Below are 27,775 nucleotides of genomic sequence, written 5' to 3'. Positions count from 1 at the left end.
GTCGCTGTGACTGCAAAACACTTTCAGTTGATATTTAACTGTTAAGCCGGTCGGTTGGTGGATCGGCGCAGAGAAGCAAAAGTCAGCGCGATACGTCAATACGTCATAAACCGTTAGCCGTTAGCTTATATGGAAAAAAGCGCGCGATGCAATATTTTTTTTTTGTGTACGCCGCAAAATGTATGAATGAATTTACCAAAGAACTGCCTGCGTGCCATTTAAATAAAAAGCAGTAAATAAATTGTGCAAGAAAACCAAAAAACAAAAAAACATTTGAAGACCTCAAAACAACTCATAAAGGTGAGAAATCCAAAACAATATATATATATATTTTTTTTTATTATTTATTTGTTGTGCCAAAAAGCTAAGCAAAAACATAACGGTAATAACAACAACAAAAACAGGAAAGTGGAAATGTTATTTTTAGCTGAAAAATAAATAAAAGTATTGTTTGCGGTTTCTTTTTGTTTTTAAATATTAGCTGTTACTCTTTTTCCACCTTTTTACTCAATTATTTGTTTTGTTTTTTTTTCGTGTTGTTTTTTGTTTTTATATTTTGCAAGTGCATGAGTCAAAAATAAAGTATTACGATAAAATTCCGTTGTTCTCGCTGAAACGTTTCTTTCCGGGTTTGTTGACTTTGCCAGCTGTTGTTGTTTTTGCTTCTGTTCAAATTGGAATTAAAATTGAAATTGCAATTGGCATATATAATTAATAATAATTCAAAAATATTGCTTGCTTATATTTGACAATTTTTTTAAAATGAATTTTGCACAGTAAAACGCTTTTAAAGTTAATTTCATAAAAAAATCAGCAAAACTTTAAAACAAGAAATAAATTCGTTAAAAAGCAGAACAAAAGGAAGCAGATTAAAAATTGTCAGTTTTTTTTTATATTGTTTTGCTTTTTTTTTTGTGTTTTGCTTTCTGTTCAGTTGGTAATTAATTTTTTTTGCTAGGCTTTTGGTTTTTTTTTTTGTATATTTGTTTTTATTGGGAGTTGTTATCTTATTTTGTTGTTGTTGTTTTTTTTGTTTTGTGTGGCTTTGTCAATTATAAAAGAGGCAGTGCGAAAGAGACACGAGCAATTTCCGCCTTTCCCGCGCGCGAATAAAAAAAAGGCGCCCGCAAAATGAGCCAAGCAATTTGCAATTGAGTTTTTTTTTTAAGTTTGTTATTGCTCCTCATTCGTTTTTTATTTTTTTTATTTTTAACTTTAATTGTGCAAATACAGTATATACAAAAAAAAAAAAACAAAAAACAATCACGCAAAATTAAAATTGCAAATTGCTGCCGGTGCCGCTGCTGCTGCCAGCGTTGCTGTTGTCAGTTGGCTGTTTGTTTTTGTCCGCTGCTTTATTAGTTTTTTTTGTTTTCATAACGACATTCGTATGCGCGGCGTTCCACTGTCCGCTTTTGACGCAGCTTCAACGCAATTTCGAGTGCAAGCCTTTATCTGTGTGCGAGTGTGTGTGTGTGCGAGAGTTTGCTTGTTTGTATGTGTGTGTGTGTGTGGAGTGTGGCGGCTAAACGCGACTGCGACGCGACTGTGACGCGTGTTCCACTCACACACATTTCAATTACCTCGCTGTTTTGTTGGCTCTCCAAAATTTCAAGTTCATCCAAATCGCAAAATAACAACGACATGGAGAGTGTGTGTGTGAGAGAGAGAGAGAGAGGTGGAGAGACGGAGAGAGTTGAGTTAGGCAGGCAATAACAACAACAACAACAAAGCCCATGGCCTTGTTTTGATTATTGTCGATAAATTTTTTTTCTTTTATTTTTTCGCAAAAACTTATGACAAAATTTGGTTTTGCTTAACGAGGAGGCCACACAAGTGTTTCAGATCGAGAAATGTCTACAAAAAATATTGAATTGAATATGTGCCCCAAAACAAAAAACTGCACTGTGTTTTGTATACTTTATGTACCATGTGAGGGGGGGAAAAGCAGGAAAAAAGACGGACAAATTCTGTTGAAAAATGTTTTTGTTTTTTATTGCGCACAATTTATGAAAAGTTTTTACTTTGGTTTTTTCCATCTTTTGTTTGATTTTGTTTTTGTTACGAGTTTTGCGACGAGTTTTATGTAAATATTATTTGTTTATACTTTTATATACATATATATATATATATATATCGATGTATTGTCGTTGTACATATGAATTTATGTGAATTATGTAAGTTTCATTGTTGACCAATCAATTTTACGATCTGCAGCCATTTGAGGAAGGCAAAAGTTTCGTCAAAACAGTACAAGAAAAAAAGAACAAATTTTTAAGTAGATTCCCCGAACTGGGTATTTTTTTTTGTTTTTGCAACTTTATGGGGTTTTTGGGGCAATTTTTTGTTGTGCGTATCAGTCATTGTATTTATATATACGTATGTATATATTTTTTTTGGTTTTCTATTCTCATATCTTGCTCTTTACGCCCCTCACCGCTGATATCAGCGCTTATTTATAATTAAAAAAATATGTAAACAAAGACATCAAATTACAGAAAAAACGAAGGAACCAAGTAAAAAAAAGTAATAAAAATAATAATAACGGAAAAAAGAGCAAACAAATGCACACAAATATCGTTGATGTCTATATATATATATATATATAAATGTATATAATATACACGGCTATCTTATTTATTTATATGGTGTGATTGTGTCTCTGAATGCACTAGCAAAATACACAATTAAAACTATAAAGAAAAAATAATAACCCAATGCAAATAACCTCTGTCGAAGATTGGATTCCCTTGACGACCGCAATCAAATTGCCGACATCAAAACTTTGCCAAAAACTTAAATAAACGGATCTATTGTTCCGATTAAAATTATATGATATGGTATTTTGATGTTGTTAGACTTATGTCCACGTTTTAGGAGCTCAATAATACGCTTAGCTGGTGTGTTTTGCTAGGCTAACTTGAACAAAAAAGCTTTGTATACAAGAAGTCAGCGCTTCACCAATTTGTACTATGGCAGCTATAAGTTATAGAAGTCCAATCTCCACCATTTGTTGTAAAGAACTTAATTATCCGCCTAACTGATGAGTTTGTTTCGGATATCTTGTTAAATAAGAACTTCTTATGACCGATTCTTTTTTAGAAAATTGATGTACAAAATCGGACAAATAGGCATGGCTATGTCGACACGACATGACAAAATTCACGATACAATTATAATACCCTCTACAAGAGAAACCGTTAGGCAAATTTTACTGATAAAGCTAAAAGAGGAAGAATAAAAAAATAACAGCAAATATGCCGCGAGCTAATACCCTACATAAAGTTTTTGATATACAGACTTTCAGACTAAAAGGGCAAAATTCCTTTTAATTTCGGTATTTTTGTAGAAATTATAAACTCTTACTCAACCTACTCTCTATAGGGTATAAAAACGAGCAAAAATCTAACAAATGCTTACAAAAATTGATGAAGAAAAAAGAGAGAAGAAGAAGAAGAAAAAAGCAGCAAGTAAAGAATGAAAGAGAATAATAGTAGAGCATAAGCTAAAAGCAAAGTCTGTGTGCCATAGATAAAAACTATTTCCGTTGAATAAAAGCAAACCAAACAATAGGAGTACAATAAAAAGAAAAACACAAATAAAATAAAAGAGTCAAAAAAAAAGGAAAAAAAAAACATTTGCGATACGTTCCGGACGTCTAACTGCCGCTCCCCACCTCTTCCCCTCTGCATCATATCCAGCGCTCCCTGCATTAGCCCCAAGAGCGTGGAGCGAGTTGATAAAAGACGCCCTCGAAGATGGTCAATTTATATTCCAAACGATATGACTTGGATAATATATTTATATTTACATATATATGTATGTATGTATGCATGCACATGTATGTATATAGAAGCTTAACTGAAACATGCATGTATATTTTTTTTTTGAAGTTATGCATCATAAAACGATTTGTGGTCGGTTATTGTTTATTGCCTGTACCCACAAAAATAGGGCTGGCTACCCATTGAAAGTTATAGGAATCATTTAGAATGCTCTAGACGAGACATTTCGACTAGTTGATAAACAGAACCCAACTTTTAAATAGTGTTTTACTAAATATGAAAATACGTTATGGTTGACAAAATATGCGTTTCTTATCCGATCGTAATAAAAATGTATATTTTTTTACAGTTTACCAATCAAATGTGACATTATATTATAAATCAATTGAAAGATTTTATCTTCACAATTGTATCTTTTATTATAGATAAGTTTGTTCTTGTTCTTGTTGCTTACAATTGTGTCTGGTATCACTTTCGGAAATCGATTCTTATCGATACACGGCATGTGAGAACTTATATTCCAAATTTGAATGCTCCAGCTCTTATTGTCGCTGAAACCGGCTTGCTCAGACGAATCGGTTGCTCATTCTGATCAAGAATGTATACTTTATACTATGAATACTTTATGGGGTTGGATATGCCTCTCCACATTTACATTCACACACACACACACAATTTGCTGACAGGGTATTTGCTAGTCGTGCACTTTGCACGCCAAGCCCTAGAAATTGTTTTTAATGCCTTTACTGAAATATACATTTTTATATTCATGCATTTTTTTCCCCATTTTTCTCTTCGTTTTTTAATGTATTTTTTTTTTTAATTTATCCGCGTTTGCATCGGAACGCTATGCTTTATCAGAACCCCCCTCTGACCGACCCCCTCATTTGTTCTATAGCCTCTTCATGTAGTATGTGAACTGTGGGAATTTTTTTCACGATATTTGTATATATGTATATATAAATATATGTGTGTATTTTACATTATTTGGTTCCATTTGATTTATTACTCATTCCGATTTTACATATTATTTTGGAGCAATTCATTTGCTTGTATTTTGTTCTTACTTTCGTACAAATATATTACTTTTATTCAGATCGATCAGGAAACGCTGTGGTTCGAGTTTTTAATTGTGTATTTGAGTTATGTATGTTACTGCAATATATATGTATATACATATATACATATCTTTTGTATATATTCTATATGAGATTAGTCACTTTAATCTATAGGTAATATTGAGGTATGATTTCGAATGAGTTTTTGCTTGGTTTAGTTAAGAGAAATTTACTTTTGAAGTTTGATCTAAAGACTGGATCAGGTTGTCAAAAACCAAATCGTTTTTCGATTCGGACTCTAAATTATAATCGGCTCTGACGCTCTTTTCAGCTATTTTCTACTTGAATTCAATCCAAATTCTCGTTTAATTCAAAAATTAACTCGCTTGTAAATATTATTTTGAATAGCATATTTTAACAGTTTATATCTTGACTGTATAAACGTACATTTACATATATATATATATATATATATATATGCATATGCATATAAATCATGGCTAACTGGCAGTAAGTCGATGACTTTTGGCGAAGAAAAAAAAACAAAAAAACCAAGATAAAAAAGAAAAAAAAAAGCTATATATAGATAGAAAGAAGGTAAGGAAAATATTAAAACAAGGCAAACATCGCCAGCAAAATAAAGTCGAGCAAAAAGCATTTAATTTATTTACCCCGCCCACCAAGGAGATCCAACAGCTGCCCTCCTCTGTCTCCCATCGCCCCATTCTGTGGGGCACTGTGTTCTGTGTTCGCTCTTAGTCCTTTGCCTCTTATACCACCCCCTGTCTCCTATTGCCCACCGCCAATACCCCGACCCACTTGCGCTAGCAACCACTCTAGTCGCATCAAGGCAAAAACAACAACAAAAAAATATATAAAGAAAAAAAAAATACAACAAAAAAAATTACAAATAAAAATAAAATAATCTCGTTTTACTGTTGCTCGGTTTTTGCCTTTTTGGCGCGGCCAGAAAACTATAAGCACAAAAAACACATCCACAAAATAAAAAACACGAAACGCAAAAAATGGAAAATCAAATAAAAGCAAAAAATGAAACTGAAACTGAACTTTACATCCAAGGCGCATGCAATGGGGAAAGACGCGGCCCAAAACAACACACAAAAAGGGAACAACAGCAAAAACTTCATTTATACTTTGCACTGAACAAAATAACAAGTGGCCAAAACCCATACAAAAAACCCACTGCCAGGGAGCTAAAAGCTAAGAGCTGAGAGAGCTATGAGCCGTGCACCCCCCACCCCTCCGCCCACCTCCTTGCCTTGTTATCAACATATCCTATGCACTCATACAATCAACCATGGGGTATATACGCAATGAGGCGTATCTTGTCAGGTTCTCTTCCACTTTGCTGAACACTTTTTGCTGAAGAAATTCAAATATGAAATGACAAATGAAGTGCATGAAATCATGTTTCCCAAAAGATATAGATATATATTTATTTATATATAGATAAATGTAGATATAGATACAGATAAATGTAGATATAGATACAGATATTCATGTGCCATATAGTACTCGAAGTCGTTCTAACTTTTGTTTTCAATTTGACATCCTGGTTATAAGTTATATGCCTTCAATTTTTCAATCAATTTAATCACAATACAACAAATATCGATATGCGATATCAAAAAATTGAACACCTTCATATTTTTATTAATGGATATAAAATAGTCGAAGTAGCTAAAGAAATGTTTTTTTTTTTATTTTCTTTTTTTTATTATAATTTTTTTTTTGTGAAAGTGCGTGGGTGCGGAAGGTGCAAGATTTCGTTCTTCATTTTATTAGATTTTTGCTCAAATTGTGTATAAGTCACAAGATACACATGTAACACATAAGAAGGACAACCGAGAGTGAGACAGAGACGTAGTCAGAGGGAGAGAGGGGGAGAGATACAGAGACAGTTACATGCGTGCATCAGAGTTGTACATTATCAAAAGAGTAAATCACTTGAAATGCCATACGGAATCGGTTGAAAGTATTAAAAAACACAACTCAAAATTCAATGCTGCTTTGCTTCTGTCTCTTTTTTGCATGCCATAAAAACGGGAAGCGTGGGCGGATCAGGGGGGAGTGTGGGTTGAAGGTCGGCAGTCTTTATATATGCCCTGATAAAGCGATATCAAAGCCAAATTGAACAAATTTCCTTTTATTATTGTTCTTTTTTTAAACTCTCATACAAATTTGCAATAAATTATAAAGTAGTCGCAAAAACTAAAAATAAAAATTAAGAAAAAGAATTGGGAAACCAAACTCAATTTCAAGGAGAGATGGGTAATTGCAAAATTCTCAGCTCAAGCGCAGCTCTTGAGCCATCATCATCATCATCATCAACTGCCTTTTTTTTATTTGTGGATGTTTTTTTTTGTGTGTGTTTTTTTTTGTGTGTGTTTTTTTTTTGTGGTCCCCACTAATTTGGTTGTGTTTTTATTTCTGTCTCTTTGATTGGATTTTCTTCATTTTTTTTTTAAACTTATTTTTAACTTGTTTTTTGTTATTTTCATTTTTGCCACGGTATCTGAGAATACTTTGTCCTGTGACAGTTTTCGAGCGTTATCGAAGTTATCGCGTCTTTTTCTCATTTTCCGGAGAATCTTCAAAAATTGCCTAAAGATACACCTTTGTTCATCTCCCACTCGAATCGACAAGTCGACTTTTGTCTGAGGTCATGGCTATACTATATACACGCACACACATATATATATATATACATATCTACATATTTTATTATGTAACTGCAAGTTACTTCCCCTTTGTTTTTAGCCAGTTTCTTCTTCACTTCACCATACCTTAATGTGTACAAAAAGCTTCGGCTAGATGCAGATGCTTAGAACAGGTTGTGCAAAAAACGAAAAAAAAAAAAAAAAATGGTAAAAACATCGAAAAAAAAAACCAAAGAAAAAACCCAAAAGATGCGACAAACCGCAACAAATAAAAAAATGGCAAAACAAAAAAAAAAAAGGAAAAAGCACAATAAGAACTGGCAACGTAACTATGCCTGTTTCACCTCTGGAGCTCTTTTTGTTTACTGAACACATAGTTTTTTGCTATTTGTGTGTTCGTTCCTATGCCCTTGCCGTGTGTATTCTATTTTTGTTGGTTAGATGGAATACACATAAAGTATATATATTCTCGTTCAGCATCTCTAGTCTCCAACTTTACAGTTGCCATATGCTAGAATTGAGCGGATCGGACCCACTATATCATACATCTATGTGTTATAAATTTCTTGAGTGGTAAGCAGGTATCAAAAACAATAATGCTTTGAATCCGGTTCCGTTATTTAAGGCGTAAAGTTTATATTTTGGTTATGGCTATATTTACTCATAATACACATAAAATCGGGTCTGGTTACAAAAAAGAGATGTGTTCCCTTTCAGGCTAAAGATTTATATGCGTTTTTTCTTTTATTAAAAGCAAACTCACTTCAAAATATGATACTCTACTTAAAATATATCTTCGCACTCATAGGACGAAATAGCAACAGATAGACTTCGGTCTGTAAGGGTATACGAAGTTCGGATGTGCTAAGGTAGTAATTATTTTTTTTCATTTTATTTATTTATATTTTTTTTTTGTTTATCGAAAATTCTGCGGTCGCCCTCCAGCTGGCATTGTTATGTTATTATGTTTAGATGTATATACAAAAGTAATATTAAGTTTATATTAGACGCAAAAATATGATAAGTGAGCAAAAAATAAAAAATAAAAAAACAGAAAAACATAGCCGAAACATTGACATAAACAAACACACGAAACAAATGACAGTATGGACAGAGATATAGAGAGAAAGACAAATAAACAGAGAGAAAGAGAGAGAGAGAAAGAGAAAGAGAAAGAGAAAGAGAGAGAGAGAAAGAGCAAGTTGCGTCTTGGCACAAAATGTTACAAACGAAAAAAAAAGTTGCAGAAAGCTCGCATATATGATTTAGAATCTGTGACCGAGGCTAACGTACTTTCAGATACAAGATACAAACAAACACACACACACACACACACACACATACACACACACACATACACACACACACATACACACACAAACACACGTATGGGCAACAAAAAACGATGACAGTTTTCTTGATGAATGTGCGCGTTGCTTCCCCAAGTCAGGGAGCCCACATAAAGATTTCTACTGCTGCTGCTGCTAAGCCCCAAACAAAAACAACAACAAAAACAACAACACCTGAAGCGAGTTTTTCCCATTGCGAATCTTGGCTAGCGTCTCTTTCGCTTTTCAAGCCCCAAACCAAACCAAAAAAAAAAAAAAACCAAAAAAAAAAAGGCAGAGAGCCTACAGCTGCCACCTGCAATAGCTTACCCGCCCCCCTTCCCCCTCCCCTGTAATAGGCCAGCCCAGTGCTTTGATGCAGCAGCTTTTCATTTTCTTTCTACGTTACATGTTCTTGAACCTGCTTCCAAAAAAGAAAACAAACAAAATAAATACATAAATTGCATGTGTACATATGTATATAGAAAAAAACCAAACTCAACTTCTTTTTAAGAACTATTGGCAGTCTAATCTCGGTTTCTAATATATCATTTTAGTAGTAGTGATATATGGGCTTTTTCTACTTCTTTTAACTAGAGCCAAAGATTTGTGTAAAATGCGATTTTTCGAATCGGATGATAAGCTTATCAAAGCCTTTTTGTGTAACAGTTTTCAGTCTTTAGTTTCTAGCTGCATTGAAGGTTTTTAGCAAAAAAAAAAAAATATATTACTAATCATAATAAGTATAATATTTGTAGTTTAGAGATGAGAAAAAGTCCGAAAACAATCAATTAAATTGAGCCCCTACCACGAGGCTCTGTTGTTCGAGCTGTGGGAAGAAAGTTTTGTGGCGCTTAGATCAGCGCCAAAAAAAAAAAAAAAACAACAAAAAGACATAAAAATAAATACTGCATATATATGTGAAAATACAAACAGTAGTAAAAATAATCCGATCGGCACTTTTATTTCAATCAAGCGGTAATTTTGCCACTCGTACATTGAAGACAACGCAGACTCCTCGTAAATCCTCCTCGTAATCAATGTGAATGTACGAAATGTTGGGCATCGTAAAATTCGGCTATAAAATATCATTTCCAAATTTGGTTTACACTTTTTTTTTTTAACGGGACTCCTCTCAATAATCCCACACATTTTTAGATCGTTACTTTTAGTTGAGCTATACTTTTTCTTGTTTTTTTTTTTTTTCCTATTAGAGCTTTTTGAAATTTAAAGTTGATATTTATGATGCGTTTCGAGAAGCATTGTGCTGGCCAGCCACTTTGAATTTTCTTGTCTTTGTAATCACTTTTGTTAATAACTTGTCATTTTAAACTTTTGAAATGGCTTTGCCAGGCAAAAGTTCCCTTCGAAGATGCACACAGCTACATTTTGGTGGTGTTGATTTAAAATGACACGTGACAAAATCCAGCCACTGACATTAATGTGAAAAGTGCTACCAAACTGTAACATTAAAAACGAGGACCAACTTTTTTGTCTTGTAATTAATTAATAACATTTAATTGAACGCGGAAAAAGTTCTTTAATGTCGCACTCATGTGGCGCATAATCAGTCCAGTCAGTCGAAGTCTGCTCGCTACCAAAGAGTGTTCCCACAAAAATTGTTAGCTTTATTGTCAAACGGCAGATTTTAATATTAAATTAAGTCTCAAGAGTAATTTGAGAAGCTGCTGCTGCTCGAACCAAGGCTAAGTCGTTCACTTTAATATATTAATTATATTGCTAATCGTTTAAAAAAAGCTATTTTGAAAACCGATAAAAAATTTGAAAAAATTGTTTCTTATTTTTTTCCACAAACATTGCATATTTCAAGATGTATTTGTAAGGTAGTTGTGGTTGTTGAATGCCGAGTCGAGCCCTAAGTAAATCTGGTTCTACAGCTAGGACTCTATTTATGGTGAGTCCTGCTTATACAGTCTTCTCTCGCAACCCGCTTCAACCAACTCGACCCGACCCCCGCCGCCTTAGTGTTTGGAGTTGGGCTTGAGGTTCAGCCACCTTAGATTACATGAAAGCCAGCTAGAAGATACATTTGTATCTGTATCTGCATTTGTATCTATATCTGTGTGTGTGCGCGCCAAACTGGACGCTGTGCGCTTTTTGTTGTTGTTCCTGCTGTCTGAAAATTATTAGATTTTGTGTCAGCAAAACAGCAACAACAACAATGAGAATGGAACAGCAACATTTCGCTTGTGGAAGCTGCAAAAGTCAAGAACTGCAGACTAGCGTTGACTAGCAACAAAAAATACAAAAAAAAAGAAAGAAAAAAAAAAACAGAAATAAATAAAAAAATAAATAAAAAAATAATAATAAAAACGACAGCGCAAAAGCGGAAGGCGAATGCACTTGGACTTGCAGACAGCAGCAACAGCAACAACAAAAGCAAAAATAACAACAATAGCAACAAAAACAACAACAGCATCAGCAACAACAACAACAACAGCATCAGCAACAACAATAACAATAATAGTTGTAGAGCATCGTAAAGTCGCAAGTTGTTGCTCGGGCTCCAGGTTTATTCTATTTTTTTTTTTTGCATCTTGTTGTAGCTTGCAGTTGTTGTTGTTGTTGTTTTGAAAACATTTTATGATGTTGCTTAAAGTTGCTGTGTGCAAAAGGTGGCATGCGTATCTGCCTCAGACTAGGCCTCAGCTTCAGCTACAGGCACAACTACAGCTCTGCAGATACCAATACACAAACAGCGTTGCAGCCGTCTCTAGACGTAGAGATGCGCCAATTTTGGAGAGAATAGCTTCAGCACTATCTGAGATCTGAATGTGGACGAACACGGTAATTGTGATCAATGAGAAAAGCGATATCAAAAACATTGCAATGCTCGTCTTTTACTACTACATAATTTAATTTTAATGTATACAAAAATGCTATCAAACAATAAACTATTGTTATTGTCAATAATATCATTGCAATATCGAAAGAATGAGATTTTATTTTAAATCACTTTCAATTTTTATCAGAATCATGTGCCGACTCTTGAGAATTTGACTCCAGGAGTCAAAACAGTGCCGAAATCCTTAAATGAACTTAACTTATTGAAATTTTTGAAAGCACCAGAATGCTTACATTTTACTTAAATTCGTTTTGTTGAAAAACTTAAAGCAAGTAGTTAGTTATTGTGGTTCTTAAACATAACAATCACAACTTTGTTGCTCCTTGAAGGCGAATCTTTCATAAATGCATAACAATTTTTGGTCTGATTGTCTTTTTCTCTGGATTCGCCCAATGCTTACCATAAATATTGAACCATTTTGCATTTGAATACACCCTGATATATTTATTATTATTTTTATCATACTCTTTCACTTAAATTTAAACTAAATGTAATTATAAATTAAACCCTTTATAAAAACTGTGGACTGTTTTAAGTTCACATTAACTAAATATGTAAATATCTTGGGGCAATCACGAGAAGAGGCACGACACCAGGACCAGACTATCGCCCATCTGCCATCTCGAATCAGTTGTGAGTAAGTGTTATTGCACTTGGCCACCACTTGCAGTGGTTTTTGTTGTTGTTGTAGTTGCTGCTGCTGCTGCTGCTGCTGCTGCTGCTGTTGTTGCTGGAGCTGGCCAGCTAGCCAGCTAGCCAGACTTGATCTTGGACTTCAATTTGGACTCGGTACACTTTGGCTATCTTCTCAGCCGGGCGCGCCTGCGTGCTCAGTTCCTTGGCCTACGAGAGGCAACTCCAACTGCTCTTCAGGCTCGGCTGTTGTTGTTCTTGTTGTTATTTTTGTAACATTCGCATTCCAAAAGTCAAAATAAAAAAAAATATAAATAAAAATAAAACAGAAAACTGAAAGGGGGCCCAGAGACAAACAGCTTTTGGAACTGCAATCTGCTGAGTTAAGGGATTTCAGATTTTGTTTTTATTTTTCTACTTCTTTTTCGACATTGGTCGCCTTCTTTCTTCGGTATTTTTTCAAAAATATGAATTGCCGACAAAAAAAATAAAAAAATAAATAAAGACTAAATTACTAATAACAATGAAAACAACAACAAGCAATTCCAATTTAACAAAGACGGCCAATTGTGTACAAACAAAAAGCAAATATAAACAGAAAGACGAAAAGGGAACGCATGGATTTATTCTTTGAATTGATTTCAAATGCGTTTCTTATTAGACTGTTTTTCTAGTTCTTCTTATTGCAAACGCGCTTATACTTCTCGGCGAATAACAACAGCATCAACAACCAACAACATCAGCTGAAAAACTGCTTATTTATTAGAGTTGCCAGGAATTTTGTTTAGATAAATAGTAGCAGAACTGCAGGCTCAAGTTGACAACTTAGCACGAACACAAGTCGATGCCTTGAACCCAATTATTTACCCAACTTGAGCTTGGTGACATTTTTATAGATGCTTAATATTCCATTCTCGATTAGAAACGTTTTTCTTTAAAATTGGGGATTTTATTGCTATCAAAACTCGATATGTATAGATAATTGGCATACGAAAGAAGTTATCGATAAAATTAAATAAACTCGATATGATTATGATATACAAGAAAATTTAAAGTCTCTAACCGTTGTAGTTGAAGCCATGTTCATGGCTAAATCAACCCGATTGTTGATCCTGATCAAGAACATGTATATATACTTCAGCCTGTTACATATATATATATATATATATATATATATATATATTACGGAAATAAATATTGTCGAAAATAATGTGAAATATTTGAGCACTATTAGATCAACTCTTAACTTAACTTTATATCGTTTAATATCAATCTAATTGATTAAGCATAGAAATCATAGTAAACAGATACTCATTACCTATTCAACTCTGATCACATCCTGATCCTATTTTGCGCATAGCTTGTAACCTGTTTAATTGGGATTTAACTTGTTGAAACTTGCATTTTCCCATCGAATTTTACGATTTTGCTTTGATCGAATGAGGTTTAATTTCAATTTGAAAATGATTTCAGTGATTTTGGTCACTCTCTTTCGTAAATTCTACAACATTTTCGTAATCTGCTGCATACAATATTTTCTTCTCTTTTTTTTTACAAACGATCAGCTTTGATATGAACTTCAAAGAGTATTGAAACAAACAGTAAAATACGTGTCTTATCAACGTTTTGCAAAAATTCAATTCCGCACGAGTGAAAAAAGTTTGGTTGTCAACTCTTTGTTTTTTCCTCATTCTATTAAGCTCAATCGCAACTTTTCTTAAAACATAATTATAAACGTTTTTTTTTTTTTTTTTTTTGGAAAAATACGAAGGAATCTATGAATGAGACTTGAAAGATGCTTCAGTTTTTTCCTGCTGGAATTTTAAATTATAAAATTCTGCAGCTTTCTTTAAGGGCTCTTAAAAACCACAAAAAATAACACCTAGCCGAGTATAATACACACATACACAATTTCTTTGTCAATTTGGAAAATCCCATTAGAGTACTTTTTACTTTATGTTTAAGTAAGTTTTTATCTGTATTTCTTTCATAAGTAGTATATATGTGTTTATTATGTGTGTGTGTGTGTGTGTGTATATACAGATATATTGTGTAAAAAATTGTACATACTTTGTCTGTGTCTGTGTGTGTGTGTGTGTGTGTGTGTGTCTTTTTTTTATTTTTCACTTTTGTCATCTGTAGCGCACTGCGAAAGCTGTTCCTCCCCCTCCACTTATACCTTCCTGCCCCTGCCACGTGTCCCTTTTGCCGTTCAACGTTAGCACATAAATTTATATTACAGTTTTTTGCTTCGTATGGTAAAGAAACAAAAGCAAAAACGTTACAAAAAAGAAAAAAAAAAAAATTGAAAATGTAAAAAAAAAAATAATAATTCCAGCCAGCACACAACAAAAATAACGACAGCAGCAGCAGCAACAACAACAAAAACGACGTCAGCGACGACGTTAAAAAATTATACAAATTACAAAAGCATCTGGAAAAAGAAAGAAAATTGCTATGGCAGAGGGAAAAAAACGGATTTTTACATTCCATATAAGTGTGTGTGCGTACTTTTATATCATATATATACATATATATATATATACTTATATACGTATGTATATAGCGAGTTTTATATACTTTTTAGTATGTACTAACAAATTGCGTTCTGCTTTTAGTTTTAAGTTTATGGCTGCTTTTGTCGGTTTATAAGAGACTAGATTGGAAAAATTAATCCTTGCAGAGTCGATCATAGATTATAAGCCATAAAAAGGTTCAATATCTTCAAACATGATTTTTAGTTACTTTAGTCATCAGCAAGTCTTTTGAACCAGCTTGCAAATTTACTTGAAATCTATCTGATATATTTTCCCCCATTTCTTTATTAGCCTGATTTATTTTCCACATTTTGTCAATTTCTATTTGAAAGATAAAAAAGTGAAAAGTTGAAGGCTCCTTTACCAAGAAGCTGTCAACATTTTTACGAAATGCTCTATTAGGTGTTTTTCAAAGTATTCAGAAATTGGTTTTGAAACCCGAATCGGAATCCTAACCGCATTTTTACCAAATGAACTCTTATTACCGGAGTCGGAATTGGAACCTGAATTCTTTTTGGTTTGACAATCTGGTTATTTGCAAACTTTTAGCATTAACTGATTTCATATTTTGGACTAACTATTTGTATAGAAAGATATTCCAACAGAAACAGGTTGTTAAATCGAATAATATCTCGTTTCCGGTATAAGTTAGTGTCAACATTTATTTGTGTTACTTGAAAACCGATACTTATAATATCGGTTGTTAAATTTCAATTTGGGTTTCAGTTCAGGTTAACAGAGCCTGCAAAGAAACGATGACCTATCCGGCTGTATGTTTAGAAGGTAACTTAATGTTTTATGAGACTTTTAAAAATGTTTCAAGGAGACCAGCCAAAACTATTGCATTTAACTCTAGTTGATATAACACAAAATGATCAACTGTAGTCTGTCTAGTGGTGTTTTTTAATAATGGTCCCATATGGATATTTAAGCGACTTTTTGCGCATTCTTGTTCCGCATACAAAATGCGTTTCGCATCTTTTTTTTCTGTTAAATTGCTGAAAGGAAATTGAAATCTGTTGTTTTCTTGTATGTGTCTGACGTGCAGTTATTTGAAATGCAACAATGATGTGGAAGGGGGGCGTGGTAGGGGCATACAAATTAATAGTGAAGAAGCATATACTGAGGCACACATGTGTAAATTCAAATATACATATATATAAATGTATATATATATATATATATATGTATGTATAAGTATATATACTATCCCATACACTTTTAAATGAAAAACTGTGTACCTTTCATTTAAGTTGACATAAAAATCGATATTTAAAAAAAAAAAGGATAAAATTGCAGAAAAAACCATAAAAAAAAACGTCAAGTAAAAAATTACAGCTTAAAAAACAGGCAGCAGCAGCAGCAATAACAACAGCAACAACAAATGAGCGGAGAAAGACAGAAAATGAAAATAATAATAATAAAAAAAGAACGAAACGGTCGTTATGCTTTTTTCCGCTTTGCTATGTTCTCTGACGCTTTTTGTGTTTTTATTTATTTATTTTTTTTTTTTATTATTGCTGCCGCTGCCGAAGTCGTCGTCGTCGTTGCTGCTGCTGCTGCTGCTGTTGCTGTTGCTGTAATGTCTTTTTTCATTTTCCGCTCGCAACCTTTTTGCGTCACGGCAGCCCCCCTCCCGTTCCCCATTACCCCCCTTTTATACTCGTGGAGCCAACGACGTTTCTTGCCTTACTGTAAAGCAAAAAAAAATATATAAAAAAATACACAAAACAAAAAAATAAATGAAAAAGCTTTCTTTGGCATGACCGAGTCTTAAATACTCTAGCAAACTTTTAACTTGTTAGCTGAATCGAAACTATAAAAACCAGAATTTTATATCGGATCTTATATCGGTTCCGGTGTTGACAGTCTTCGTTAATGGTTATGTGTTATAATGTAATATTTATTTGTCTGTTAGTCTTTTGTTCTAGTGTACAAATTTGATTAAAATCCATTTGTTTTATTTAGCTGGTTCTTCAAAACGTTGGAATTTTGTTTCCGAGTCTAACCGAGTTTCACATGTTAAAGTGATCGCTATTTTTCTCAATTGCAATTTGCTCATATTTCTGCCAGTATATATATAAACATGCCAATTATAAACTGTATGAAATATCTATCACGTGTGACAAATATTTAAAATGTCATTAGTTACATGCTAAGATTTTCCACGATTTTGATATATGATGATGTGCTTTGATACTCTATGCAACTTGGACCTTTCCTCTCCCGTCTTAAAATAGTCTAGTTTTGAGAATATGTTAAAGTGTTTGTTAGTTGTGGACAGTAAGGCTTCTAAAGTCTTCTTTTATCCTTGGATGACTGTAAAATGCACTTTAAAATATTGTTATGCAACAATTCTAAGCTGAATACTTCTGAAGTCGACAGCTATTTACATGCTTGACAGGCTTTTTGCGTTTGACAGTTAAATGTAAGGATAGAACTCACTTGCACAACTTGTTGACAATGTGTTGAAATTGTAAGCCAATTTTTTCTTTGTGTACCCGTTGCCAGTTTACGTTAAAAGTAAGCATTCTGCGCTGAGGAAATTGCAACGCATTTTATGTGCACAGCAAACCACTTCAACTTTGACTCTTACTCGACTAAATTTAAATCCAGATTCCTATACTGCAAACCCAAATATTACACTATCAACTGTAATGAATCGTGACAATACCAAAAAAAAAAAAGCAAAAAACATGCTTTAGCCAAGTTTATAATTGGAAGGACTTTCCTTAGTCTTAGTATTTCTCTACTGTCCACCTGTCTCTTGTCTAGCTCAGGCACACAGTGCACAGTGAAGCTTGTAGTTTAGTACTTTTACAAGAATTTCAATATGAAATTTGAAAATATAGCAGAAGATAGTATATATTTACTATTTTATAGACTTTCGAGTTGGTCGCACATTGTCTGGCATATTTATAGTGGTCACGTGGTAAGGGTATAAAAACAGAAAACAGAAAATAAAGCGCGCTCAAACACAACAGGAAAAAAATGTTTATATATATATATATATATATATATACATATAAAAAAAAAAAACGAAACGAAAAAAGCGAAATCCAAAGAAGAAAAATGTGATAAAAACTGAAAAATATTTTCCATGAGAAAATCCAAAAGAAGTGGAGAAGGCAACGTCAGCTCAGTCTCTGTCTGCGTGTGTGAGTGTGAGTGAGTGTGTGTGTGTGTGTGTATGTGTGTGTGTTGGGGGCCTTGAGTTCAAGTTGGTTACGTTGGAGGTTGGGGTGCGTTGGGTGTTATGTGTGTGTGTGTGTGTGTGTGAAAGGTTGGGGTGGGGAGTGGAGGGGGGTGGGTGTGATGGCTTTGGAGGGTAGTGCTGACGTTTTGGGTCGTGTGTAACGAACGAACGAAGCGATGGCGGGAAAAATATACTACAATAAAACATGTATTTTTTATATGCCATTCTTTTTGTGTTCTCGTTGTAAATTTGTAATTTTTTTTTTTCATTTTTTTTTGTGTATATATATATATATTTTTTTTTTAAGGAGCTGAAATGTGTAACGGCTCATATAAAGTATGTGAAGCGGTATATATATGTATGTGTGCCTGTGTGTATGTGTGTGTGTGTGTGTGTGTGTAGGGATCAAAAACCCTTTGCAGCAAAAACTGTTGGCAAAAATGGTTTCTTGTTACGGGTGACTCCCACTAGCTGGACACTGCTGCTCTTCTCTGCCCACTCAACTCCCCCACCCCTTTTTATCTACAAGCGCACATACACACACACTATATGTATATATACACACATATATATACATATATATATATAGATATGTGTGCATGTTGTCCTCTATTTACTAGAGTTTTGAGAAATTCCTTCATTTGCGCATTTTATGTGGCAGCATTCCTTTATCATCCTGATTTTCGGTTGCCATCTTCTTTCTCTGTTTCATGTCGTCAATTTCTTTTCTCAAAAAAAAAAAAAAAAAAGTGAAACGAAATTTTTTACGGTCGTTTTTAAATGTTGGCTGCTCCTCGTGACCCTCACCGTTGCCAAATTCCTAACTGGTCGTTTTTCTGATACCCTGTAAACCATAAGGGTTAACAGTGATATCAAGTGAATTATTTGCTGTTTTTTTTTTCAAAATATTTCAATTATTTTTCTGAAGCAGAAACTGGAATTGGAATTTGCGAAATTGAGTTACGAAAAAGAAAATATTAATATTAATATTTATTTATTTATTTAATTATTTACAGCGTTTGAATTGGTTGGGTCACATTTTTCTTCTTTAGCTGTGGCTGACTGTGTGTCCTTTTTAGTTAATACTTATTGCCTGTATGTGTGTGAGTGTGTGTGTGTGTGTTTCATTTCCGGTGCCTTCCGCATTTTGACATAAAACGCAGAAGCAAAGCAAAGTTTTTTTATTTTGTTACCCTTATATGTGTTATTAGTATTATAACTAAAAGTGCTTTTCACAAAAAAAAAAAAAGCGGGTCTCACGTTAAAGAAATGCTGGGTATGTTCTCACAAAAAAGGGTAGCCCAGGGGTTGGGCAACGAAATTCGTGAAATTTATAGCTAGAGCTTTTTTTATTTTTGTTTTTTATTTTTATTTTTTTATATGTTTTTTTTAAATATTTTTTTTTCATGATACAGATACTTTTCATTCTACGACTGCCATGCTGCATACGTACTTAAATGCATATGTGGACGTTATTACTACATATTTTTGGTTAAAAATATTTATATTTTATCTCTAATTGGCAACCAGGCTTAAGCTTGCCTCGCATATTCAATAAAGTATTGCATATTTTGCGTAAGCTCATTTTGTTCAGTTATTTGTTTCAAATTCAAATTTATTGAGTGCTTTTGCAAATATTTGAAGTTAAAAAAACTTGTGTGCAGCACTTTAAACATTCGGCCTTGAAACCCATTGTTCGTCTTATTTTGTGGATAGGTTCAGGGGGGCTTTTGTTTTTACCATTTATTATTTTTGCGTATAGCTTTTGATGTGAATGTGAATAGTTGCACGCGAATCCATAAAGTGCTCTGCCCAGTTTGAAATGCAGTCTGAATGAAAATCATGCTTGAAAATTTCCTGTGTGCTTACAAAAAAATTTAACTAAGGTGAAACTAAGTCAAATTTTTATAAATTATATACCCTGACCACAAATTGGTAATAGCGTAAATGTATGTAATCGCCAGAAATAAAACTGAACAATCAAAATGTATCTAAAACTGTTGTCAAAGCTGAATCGGTTAAAAAACTAAAACTTTTCTAACTTTTTCTGTTGAAGTTTTAAAAAGAAGAAGCAATCATGAAAGGGATGCATTTTTAGACGTAAAAATCATGTTATTTCATAGAATTTTTCAACTCTTTGTTATTGAATTGAATTAAACAAAAATTGCTGGTCATTATTAGTATTATTGTTCTTCTTTTTGGTCGAGTTTTTGAGTGGCAACTCTCTCACTATCAAATTGTGCTTTGGCTCCTGGTCCAGACCTGCCATGAGTAGCAAAATAGCAAAGTAAAATTTACTCTTACTTCTCAACTGAGAGTGTCTCAGTCTCCTCATTGCCGGGTAATTTTTTTAGAAGCAGTGCCCTCACTCTTGAGTCAGAGTCTGCTTGTAACATTTTCCAAATGACTTGTCATAGAAACATTGTGTAAGAAAGTCACTTCTTTCATTTAAATATATTTCGAATATAAATATGTATTTACATAATAAATATATACAAATAAGTACAAGTATTTATGTGTGCGCATTTCATTCAAACTTTCACTTGGCCACAAATATGTAGCTCGGCTGCAATTTTCAAATATAAATTCCTGGGAACAAAGGAACGATACTCGAAACTTTTGGTCGTCTGTAAGTTGACATTTGTATACAAGAAATGCGATTGTATTACAATTATATACTAATTACATACATATTTAATAAATGAAATTCATGTTTCGAGTTTCTGCGTTGCTGAACACATTGTTGTTTAGAACCTGGCTGGCTTAGAGCTCGAAATATTGTTATATTGAAACACTAAACGACTTAAGGGCGACATAAGGTACTATTTATTAATAATAATTACTTTCAAACAGCTGTGTTGCTGTATTTTAACTCCTTCGCTACAGCACTTGCCATGCACCCAACTACAATTTGAAATTGAGAACATTTTGTAGATTGATATGTTTTGTATGCCCTCGTAGAGGGTATTCCAATATTGTTGTTGTTGTGCGTGTGGAACGCCTTAAAATAGACATTTTATTTATTTGGAAATACCAATAGAACCACAATTTACTGGGTCCCACGACACGCCCGCATTTATTTGTTTCATTACTGTCAAGCTATGACAAGAAACGTATTTTCCATTGTCTCTGTATATAAGTAAAATCTCCATTCACTGTTTGTAAATGAGTCAAAACTCCTGATGGGAATATTGCAGGCTTCAAATTGTGCAAGATGTCCTGAAAATGAAGAGATTTAAATTGCCGATGACATTGCCTGTCATTAAGCAGACTGAGACTCTATTGAATGAGAATGCTATTGAAGTGAGAATTTTGTAACCAGGTGGTATCTTGCACCTGATGCAACTAGTTTAACTAGTCGATTAGGAGATACCCTTAATCTAGGCTTAAAATATTTGATTTGAGGCTTGCTCTTGGTAAAACAAAATCTGTGTTTCTCATCCGAAATTAGTGGAATTTGCACAGTTCATCATCAGTAATATGTCTGGGTATACAACATATATAGCGAAAGCTTTTAATCGATTTGTATCGATCGTTATTGTGAAATGGCGCATATATATGTATATATTTATATATATGTTTGCTTCCACTCTGATTAATTATAATTATCGATTACCATTATTTCCTTATATAACATCAATAGTAGAATAACTTAATATTAATAAAGCTGACATTGTTTATCTGTTTGCTTGGCCTCATATAACGCAGACAGAAACTGTCTCGTTGTAATGCGAAACTCATGTGAAATAATTTTGTTTACTTGCCGTTCGGTTCATTTTAGATCTTTGATCAATTGAGGGGGGCGAGCATCCGGATTTGGTCACGATGCTACCGCAGCAGTATTGTCTGCGATGGAAATACCATCATAGCAATCTACAGACGATGTTCTCGCAGCTGCTGGACCGTGGATGCTTCTGTGATGTGACATTAGCCTGTGAGGGACAATTGATACGGGCCCATCGTGTTGTCCTTTGTGCCTGCAGCACCTTCTTCGACTCGGTACTGTCGAACTATGCCAGTGAACGGGATCCCATTATTATTATGAAGGATGTGACTTTTGCCGAGGTCAAGTGTCTCATCGAGTTCATGTACAAGGGTGAAATAAATGTGGAGCATGTTAGTATATATTTATATATATATATATATATATATAGAGACATAGATATATATATATGGATAATTTCTCTACTTGGAGCCAATATGTGATCTGTGATTTGTGATTTACAGGCAAGTTTGCCCTCCTTGCTGAAGACCGCCGATGATCTCAAAATTAAGGGTCTAGCCGAGGTCACCTGGCGCGACGATGAGGATGGACCGCCACCACCGATGGCCGCCGCCGAGTTCCATTCGCCGCCGCGCAGCCTCGCCGAGAGCTATGCCCAGGACATGCTGCTGCAACATCAGCAGCAACACCAGCAGCAGACGGCCCAGCATCTGCAGATGCAGTCAAAGCTCAGCTCCGATCGCGATCATGAGCGCCATTCACCAGCAGCCCTGGTGGAGAATGCACTCGGCTTAACAGCCGGTGTTCGTATGCCAACATTGACGCCCCTACCGAGTCACAACACCAGTTTGGAGTGCCCAGCGCCAGTTGATCCCTATTTGGGACCGAAGCGTAAGCGTGGTCGTCCGCCACTGGATGACACATACGATGTATTCAATGTGTGAGTGCCATCTTATGAATATACTCACTTGACAAATGACAACTGACAAAAGTTTCAAAATTCTTCAAATAATAATTGAAAGAAATACGAAATAGAAAAGAGTAAAAATGGCTTTGAATGACATTTATAATTCTATATAAATAAGAAAAAAATCATAAAGTTATTCAAGGGTTTTTTTGATGTTCATTTATTTAGTCGGAATACATTTATATATATTAATTGGGAGAAATATTTAATGCTATAAAATATTATTAAAAAATGCACAGCATAGTTATTAAGTGCCCCAATTTCGGCGAACCAGAAAATATATTGAAAATTATAATATTATTTAATTTGTTGCGTATTATTTAATAATTAATTTTTTTTTTATATATTTCATTCTTATTATTTTCCTGGCAGACGCAAACTGGTTCAATATGCCGCAAATTTGGAACCGGCACAGCGGGCGTTTTTGGAGTCTGGGCGTGTCTACGCTGAGGCGCCGCAGTCTAGCGCACATTCCGCCACATTGTCCTCGCCACCCGCCGCCTGCCCGCCCAAGCAGCGTCAGCGTCTGCGTCAGCAGCAACAGCAACAGCAACAACAACAGCAGCAGCAGAGGCAGTTAGAGACGTCTCTAACGGAGTCCGTGGAGGGTGAGCAGGATGTGGCACCAGATTGGCGAAACGGCGCTGCCGATGTGACGCCCACGCTGAGCGATGGGGGCAAGCTCAAAACAGAGCTAGACTTGAGCAACGATGGGAGTAATGAACCGGCAGCGGCAACAGCAACAGTAGCAGCAGCGGCAACAGCAACATCGTCCATGCCGCTCACAAACACCGTCAAGAAACAGGAGAAGTCGCAGGAACGACGTGAACGTCATGGAAAACTGCGTCATGCCACTCGTCGGCTGTACGGGGAGCGTGAAAAGTCCACCGAGAAGACGTCGCGAGCACAGCAGCAGCAGCAGCAACAACAACAGCTGCCGGCAGAGCTGGAGGAGGAACAGGTGGATGTGGAGCAGCAGCAAACGTTGTCACAGCCGGTCGATGAGATTGAGAATGAGCATTTGGTGGCCAATCGTGTCGAATCGCCGCGTTCCACGGCTCTGTTGCCCGCCAGCTTTGCGGGCAAGTATGCACCGGATGGAGATGCCACAACATCTGGTTACTTGATGAACGATCATGGCATGCTCTTGGCCCACGATTTTGCACCTAGTGTTGCGGCGGCTGCGGCAGCTGCAGCGGCAGCAGCTGTTGTTGTTGCCACAGCAAATGGCAGCAATCAGACAGCAGGTGGCGGAGCAGGAGCAGGAGGAGGAGGTGGTGGTGGTGGTGGTGCTGGTAGTGATCATAGCGGTGCAGCTGGGGACTATGCTGAGGTCAAGCTGGAAGATTACGATGCGGCCGAGTTGCGTCTAACCAATGAGGAGCTATCGCAGTGGCAGGATGTCATCAAAATGGATGACTATTTGGCCAAGGGGCGCCGTCCGCAATTTTGGGAGGAGCCGTTCACCAAGCGCGTAAGTTTTCTCAGAGAGCAAGATATACTGAGTTGATATAGCGAGTTAGCTTACAATTCTCTCCTCACTTCGCTCTGCAGGTACTCGATGCCATCAAGAACAAAAGACTTGAAATGAAGAAAGCCGCACGCATCTTGGGCGTCTCCTATGGCACACTCTATGGTCGCTATCGCGAGGTCTATGGTTGCCTCAAGCATCCATATAGGTAAGCGCTCCATTGGGCTTAAACGTGCACAGTAAAATTGGTGTGAAGGCAATAACCTGGTGGCTAGCACCATGCATGACTGCTCTTCTAGTTCATAATTCCAGACGATGTTGTGACAAAGTTCATAGAAAAATGAAAGTTTTCTTAATTTTATGTGTATTAATATTTATTTGTACTTATTAATTTTTTATAGCGGCACCACATTTCGCAATTCCGTCGCCGTTTCCGCCTCCTCCGCAGCCAGTCAGTTGGCGGTGCAGCCGCGCTTCGATCTGAGTTTCCGCAGTAGCAGCGTGTTGCCGGCACAGCTGGGTAAGTTGAAGTCATTGATCACTCCTCGTGGCATATGCATGATTAATTGTGTGTCAATTTTTTGCAGAATTGGGTAAGCTGCGACAGAAGGACCTAAGCGAGCTCTGGACACGTCCGCAGATATGAAAACCAACGAAAAAGTTGCAAAATCTCAAACGTCGTCACAGATTGATCTAGGCGTTAAATCTAAGCTTAAGTTACAGCAGAATTTTATAGAATAGCCTATACATACATCTATATATATATATATATATATATATATATATACACACATATATATATATATATATATTTATGGCACTTGCAGAAAAGACAGTTAATTTAAGCCCGAGGCTCGTTTAAGATGATTTACGATCCGTAATCTAAAACCGTTTCTAAGCAAACAAAAAAAACAAAAAACGAAAAAAAAAATAAAATAATAAAAAACAAAATTTCTTTTTCATTATATTCGTGTTATAACTGAAACTGTTTTACTATATATAAATATAAATATGCGAATTAGTTAATTATATATGTATACATAAAGAAATATGAACATATAAATTGTATTAGTGTGGTATTATCTAGCATTCAATGTGAATGAAGTATGTAGTTATTTTCTGTCTGTAGTAAAATTTAAACACAAATTAAACTAGTTATTCGAAAGTAAAAGAAAAAAAAGCAGGTGAAGCAAAACAAAAGAAGAAAAGAGTACACAGACAATTTTTTAATAATATTAAAAATAACGGAAAACAAACAAAAAATGCAGAAAACAAAAATGAAAAGTATTACTTATTAACGATATATGATTAAAGCAAAGGCACATTGAAAATGCAAAACTCTTGTTTGACATTATTTATTTGTATTTGAATTTAGCGCCCAAGCTATCGATAAGTATGATGTCATCGGCGATTGCTGGAAAATTGCGTGTCTGGTTCAGCTAACAGCTGTGTTTGTGTTGTGATTCTGTTTTGTCAACATCAAAATGTCTCTGAAGTCAATCAAAATAAATGATTTGCAATTAATAAGCTACACAAATATTATCGAATCGAGCGACATGGAATTCAATTGCCGTGATGAAGTTAATATGATGAGCTACAGTGAGAATTTGACAGAGCCACAAATATTGCAGCGCATTCGGGTAAACCATTTTGCCAACTGTTGCCATTTGTTGTTGCTCTGTGCCAACGATTAAAAGAATTCATTAATTTCAACAGGAATTGAACAAACGCATTCATTTTCCCATTGCTGCGCTGAATGCGGCTCTCAGCGGCTGCAATCCAGTGGAAGCCAAAATGTTAACCGGTCCGGATGCGGCTGAGAATGACGCTGTACTTAGCTTAAAATATCGCGTTGAGGGCGCAGCGGCACCTCTCAAGTGGGAGTGGCATCTAGCAGCCATGGACAGTGCAATAGTAACTCCTCATTCAGTAGACATGCCACAAGCTATATACATATCTAATCTATATCTGTATCTTTTTTGCAGTTTTTTCGTAACGCATTAAAAGTAACGCTCAATGAAGGCTATAATCTTAATACAAATCTGCAATATTTGCTAAATATAATTAAGCTTAAGGATAAGGAACTCCAACAGTATCGCATTGAAGGCTCTCGGCTGCTAAGAAGTAAGTCGGCTTGTGTAAACTATGCAGTAATTGCTGTGTATCCCAATCATATATTATATTTATATATTTAACCACATTATGTATATAGTAGTAGTAGTAGCAGCAATTCGTGATATTCGCATATTCATCTTCTTGTAGCCACTGTAGCCACAGAGCGCTTCGATGCGGATGCATTTCGTGTGGAACACGATAGGCTGCTGTCGAATGTGGCCAAATACGAGGACATGCAGCATGTTCTCGATGATTCGATGGCGTCAACAACAGGGGCGACTATCAAATGCGAATCACCAGTGGATAAGACCAAGACCGCTGATGTGGCTACCACAATTCCATGCGACACAGCAGTCAAAGATGCGTCCAAAACAATGAGTCCTCGCAATAGGTTTGCTAAGTATGTAAAATAAAATAAAAAGATACTTATTTATTTCATTTTTCTAGAAAACGAAAAGCAATGGAAACGGGCATACAGCATGTGGAACGCAAGGTGCTACAGCGTCGTCGTGTGCCACAGTTGCAATATAAGAATACTGAGAGTCAAGAGGATGATCTGGAGGCTAGTTTAGCCGAAATTAAACCTGACATCAAAACTGAATGTGATGAGGATGATGATTTGGAGGATAGTTTAACATAAACAACATCATTGGGAACTGAGAAAGAGAGAGAGAGATAGAGACAGCGGGAGAGAGAGAGAGAGAGAGAGCTGCAACCCAGCATTGATTCTATAATCACATAGTTTATAAAAGGAAAATGATAAAAAGAACTTAAGTACGACAAAGCCAGCAAAATGGTTGATTGCTGCTCTATCTCTTTCTATACCATAACCAACATCTTTCCAGTTAATATGTCATTTAGTTAGTCATAAATTGGCTGACTTAGATGTGCACAAATTAATTTAAGTACGATATAACGAATACCGAACATGGTATTTTTATGTAATTGTATATATATTTATATATTGATTTATATCATGAGCAACTAGCTTACGAATATTTTATAAAGGTGGACCCTTACTGATGTATATGCTTGTTATTAAAACATTCAATTTTATTTTCTTTGATTAAAGTTGAATTTTAATTTAATTTCATTGCAGTTTCAAATTTTTAGACGAACAGATTTATTCGATTTGGGGACAGTAGAACTATTATATGTATGTATTTATATATCAATTAATTACTTTATTGTGAGTGTCTTGAGTGATGAAATTTTATAATTACAATTTTACCTTCATTGATTTCGAACGAGATTGCTAGAAATCCGATAAGATTTCAAGCTTATTGAAATGCATTACATTACTACGAACTGTGGAGATAACATAATCACATCTGATAGAGCAATACTATGACGCAGATACCTAGAACGTCATGGACATACATACATATGTATAATAGATAACACATTCTTGTAG

General features: G+C 35.1%; 2 protein-coding genes across 2 annotated transcripts; both read left to right on the top strand.

The window, feature by feature from the left end:
• Nucleotides 1–65: 65 nt before the first annotated feature.
• On the top strand, nt 66–25,011 carry LOC6566023 (modifier of mdg4). The gene is made up of 7 exons (XM_032738994.2): nt 66–300; nt 21,866–22,200; nt 22,312–22,748; nt 23,148–24,249; nt 24,330–24,454; nt 24,648–24,766; nt 24,834–25,011. The coding sequence occupies exons 2-7, from the start codon at nt 21,910–21,912 to the stop codon at nt 24,890–24,892; spliced, it is 2,133 nt and encodes a 710-aa protein (XP_032594885.1). The 5' UTR covers nt 66–300; nt 21,866–21,909; the 3' UTR covers nt 24,893–25,011.
• Nucleotides 25,012–25,672: 661 nt separating this feature from the next.
• LOC6566022 lies at nt 25,673–27,449 on the top strand. Its single transcript, XM_001992103.2, has 5 exons — nt 25,673–25,886; nt 25,963–26,160; nt 26,232–26,370; nt 26,509–26,752; nt 26,809–27,449. The coding sequence occupies exons 1-5, from the start codon at nt 25,731–25,733 to the stop codon at nt 26,999–27,001; spliced, it is 930 nt and encodes a 309-aa protein (XP_001992139.2). The 5' UTR covers nt 25,673–25,730; the 3' UTR covers nt 27,002–27,449.
• The last annotated feature ends 326 nt before the right edge of the window (nt 27,450–27,775 follow it).

Source organism: Drosophila grimshawi, unplaced genomic scaffold (assembly GCF_018153295.1).
Source record: "Drosophila grimshawi isolate 15287-2541.00 unplaced genomic scaffold, ASM1815329v1 contig_848, whole genome shotgun sequence".
Lineage (NCBI taxonomy): Eukaryota > Metazoa > Arthropoda > Insecta > Diptera > Drosophilidae > Drosophila > Drosophila grimshawi.
This window is presented reverse-complemented; position numbering and strand designations above follow the sequence as displayed.

Bases quoted from the DNA above. Each gene is read 5' to 3' on its own strand.
- LOC6566023 (XM_032738994.2), top strand. From the start codon at position 21,910: ATGCTACCGCAGCAGTATTGTCTGCGATGGAAATACCATCATAGCAAT. The intron at 22,749-23,147 runs GTGAGTGCCATC...TTTTCCTGGCAG, and splicing joins ACATACGATGTATTCAATGT to ACGCAAACTGGTTCAATATG. The intron at 24,250-24,329 runs GTAAGTTTTCTC...TTCGCTCTGCAG, and splicing joins AGGAGCCGTTCACCAAGCGC to GTACTCGATGCCATCAAGAA.
- LOC6566022 (XM_001992103.2), top strand. From the start codon at position 25,731: ATGTCTCTGAAGTCAATCAAAATAAATGATTTGCAATTAATAAGCTAC. The intron at 25,887-25,962 runs GTAAACCATTTT...TAATTTCAACAG, and splicing joins AAATATTGCAGCGCATTCGG to GAATTGAACAAACGCATTCA. The intron at 26,161-26,231 runs GTAACTCCTCAT...TCTTTTTTGCAG, and splicing joins CAGCCATGGACAGTGCAATA to TTTTTTCGTAACGCATTAAA.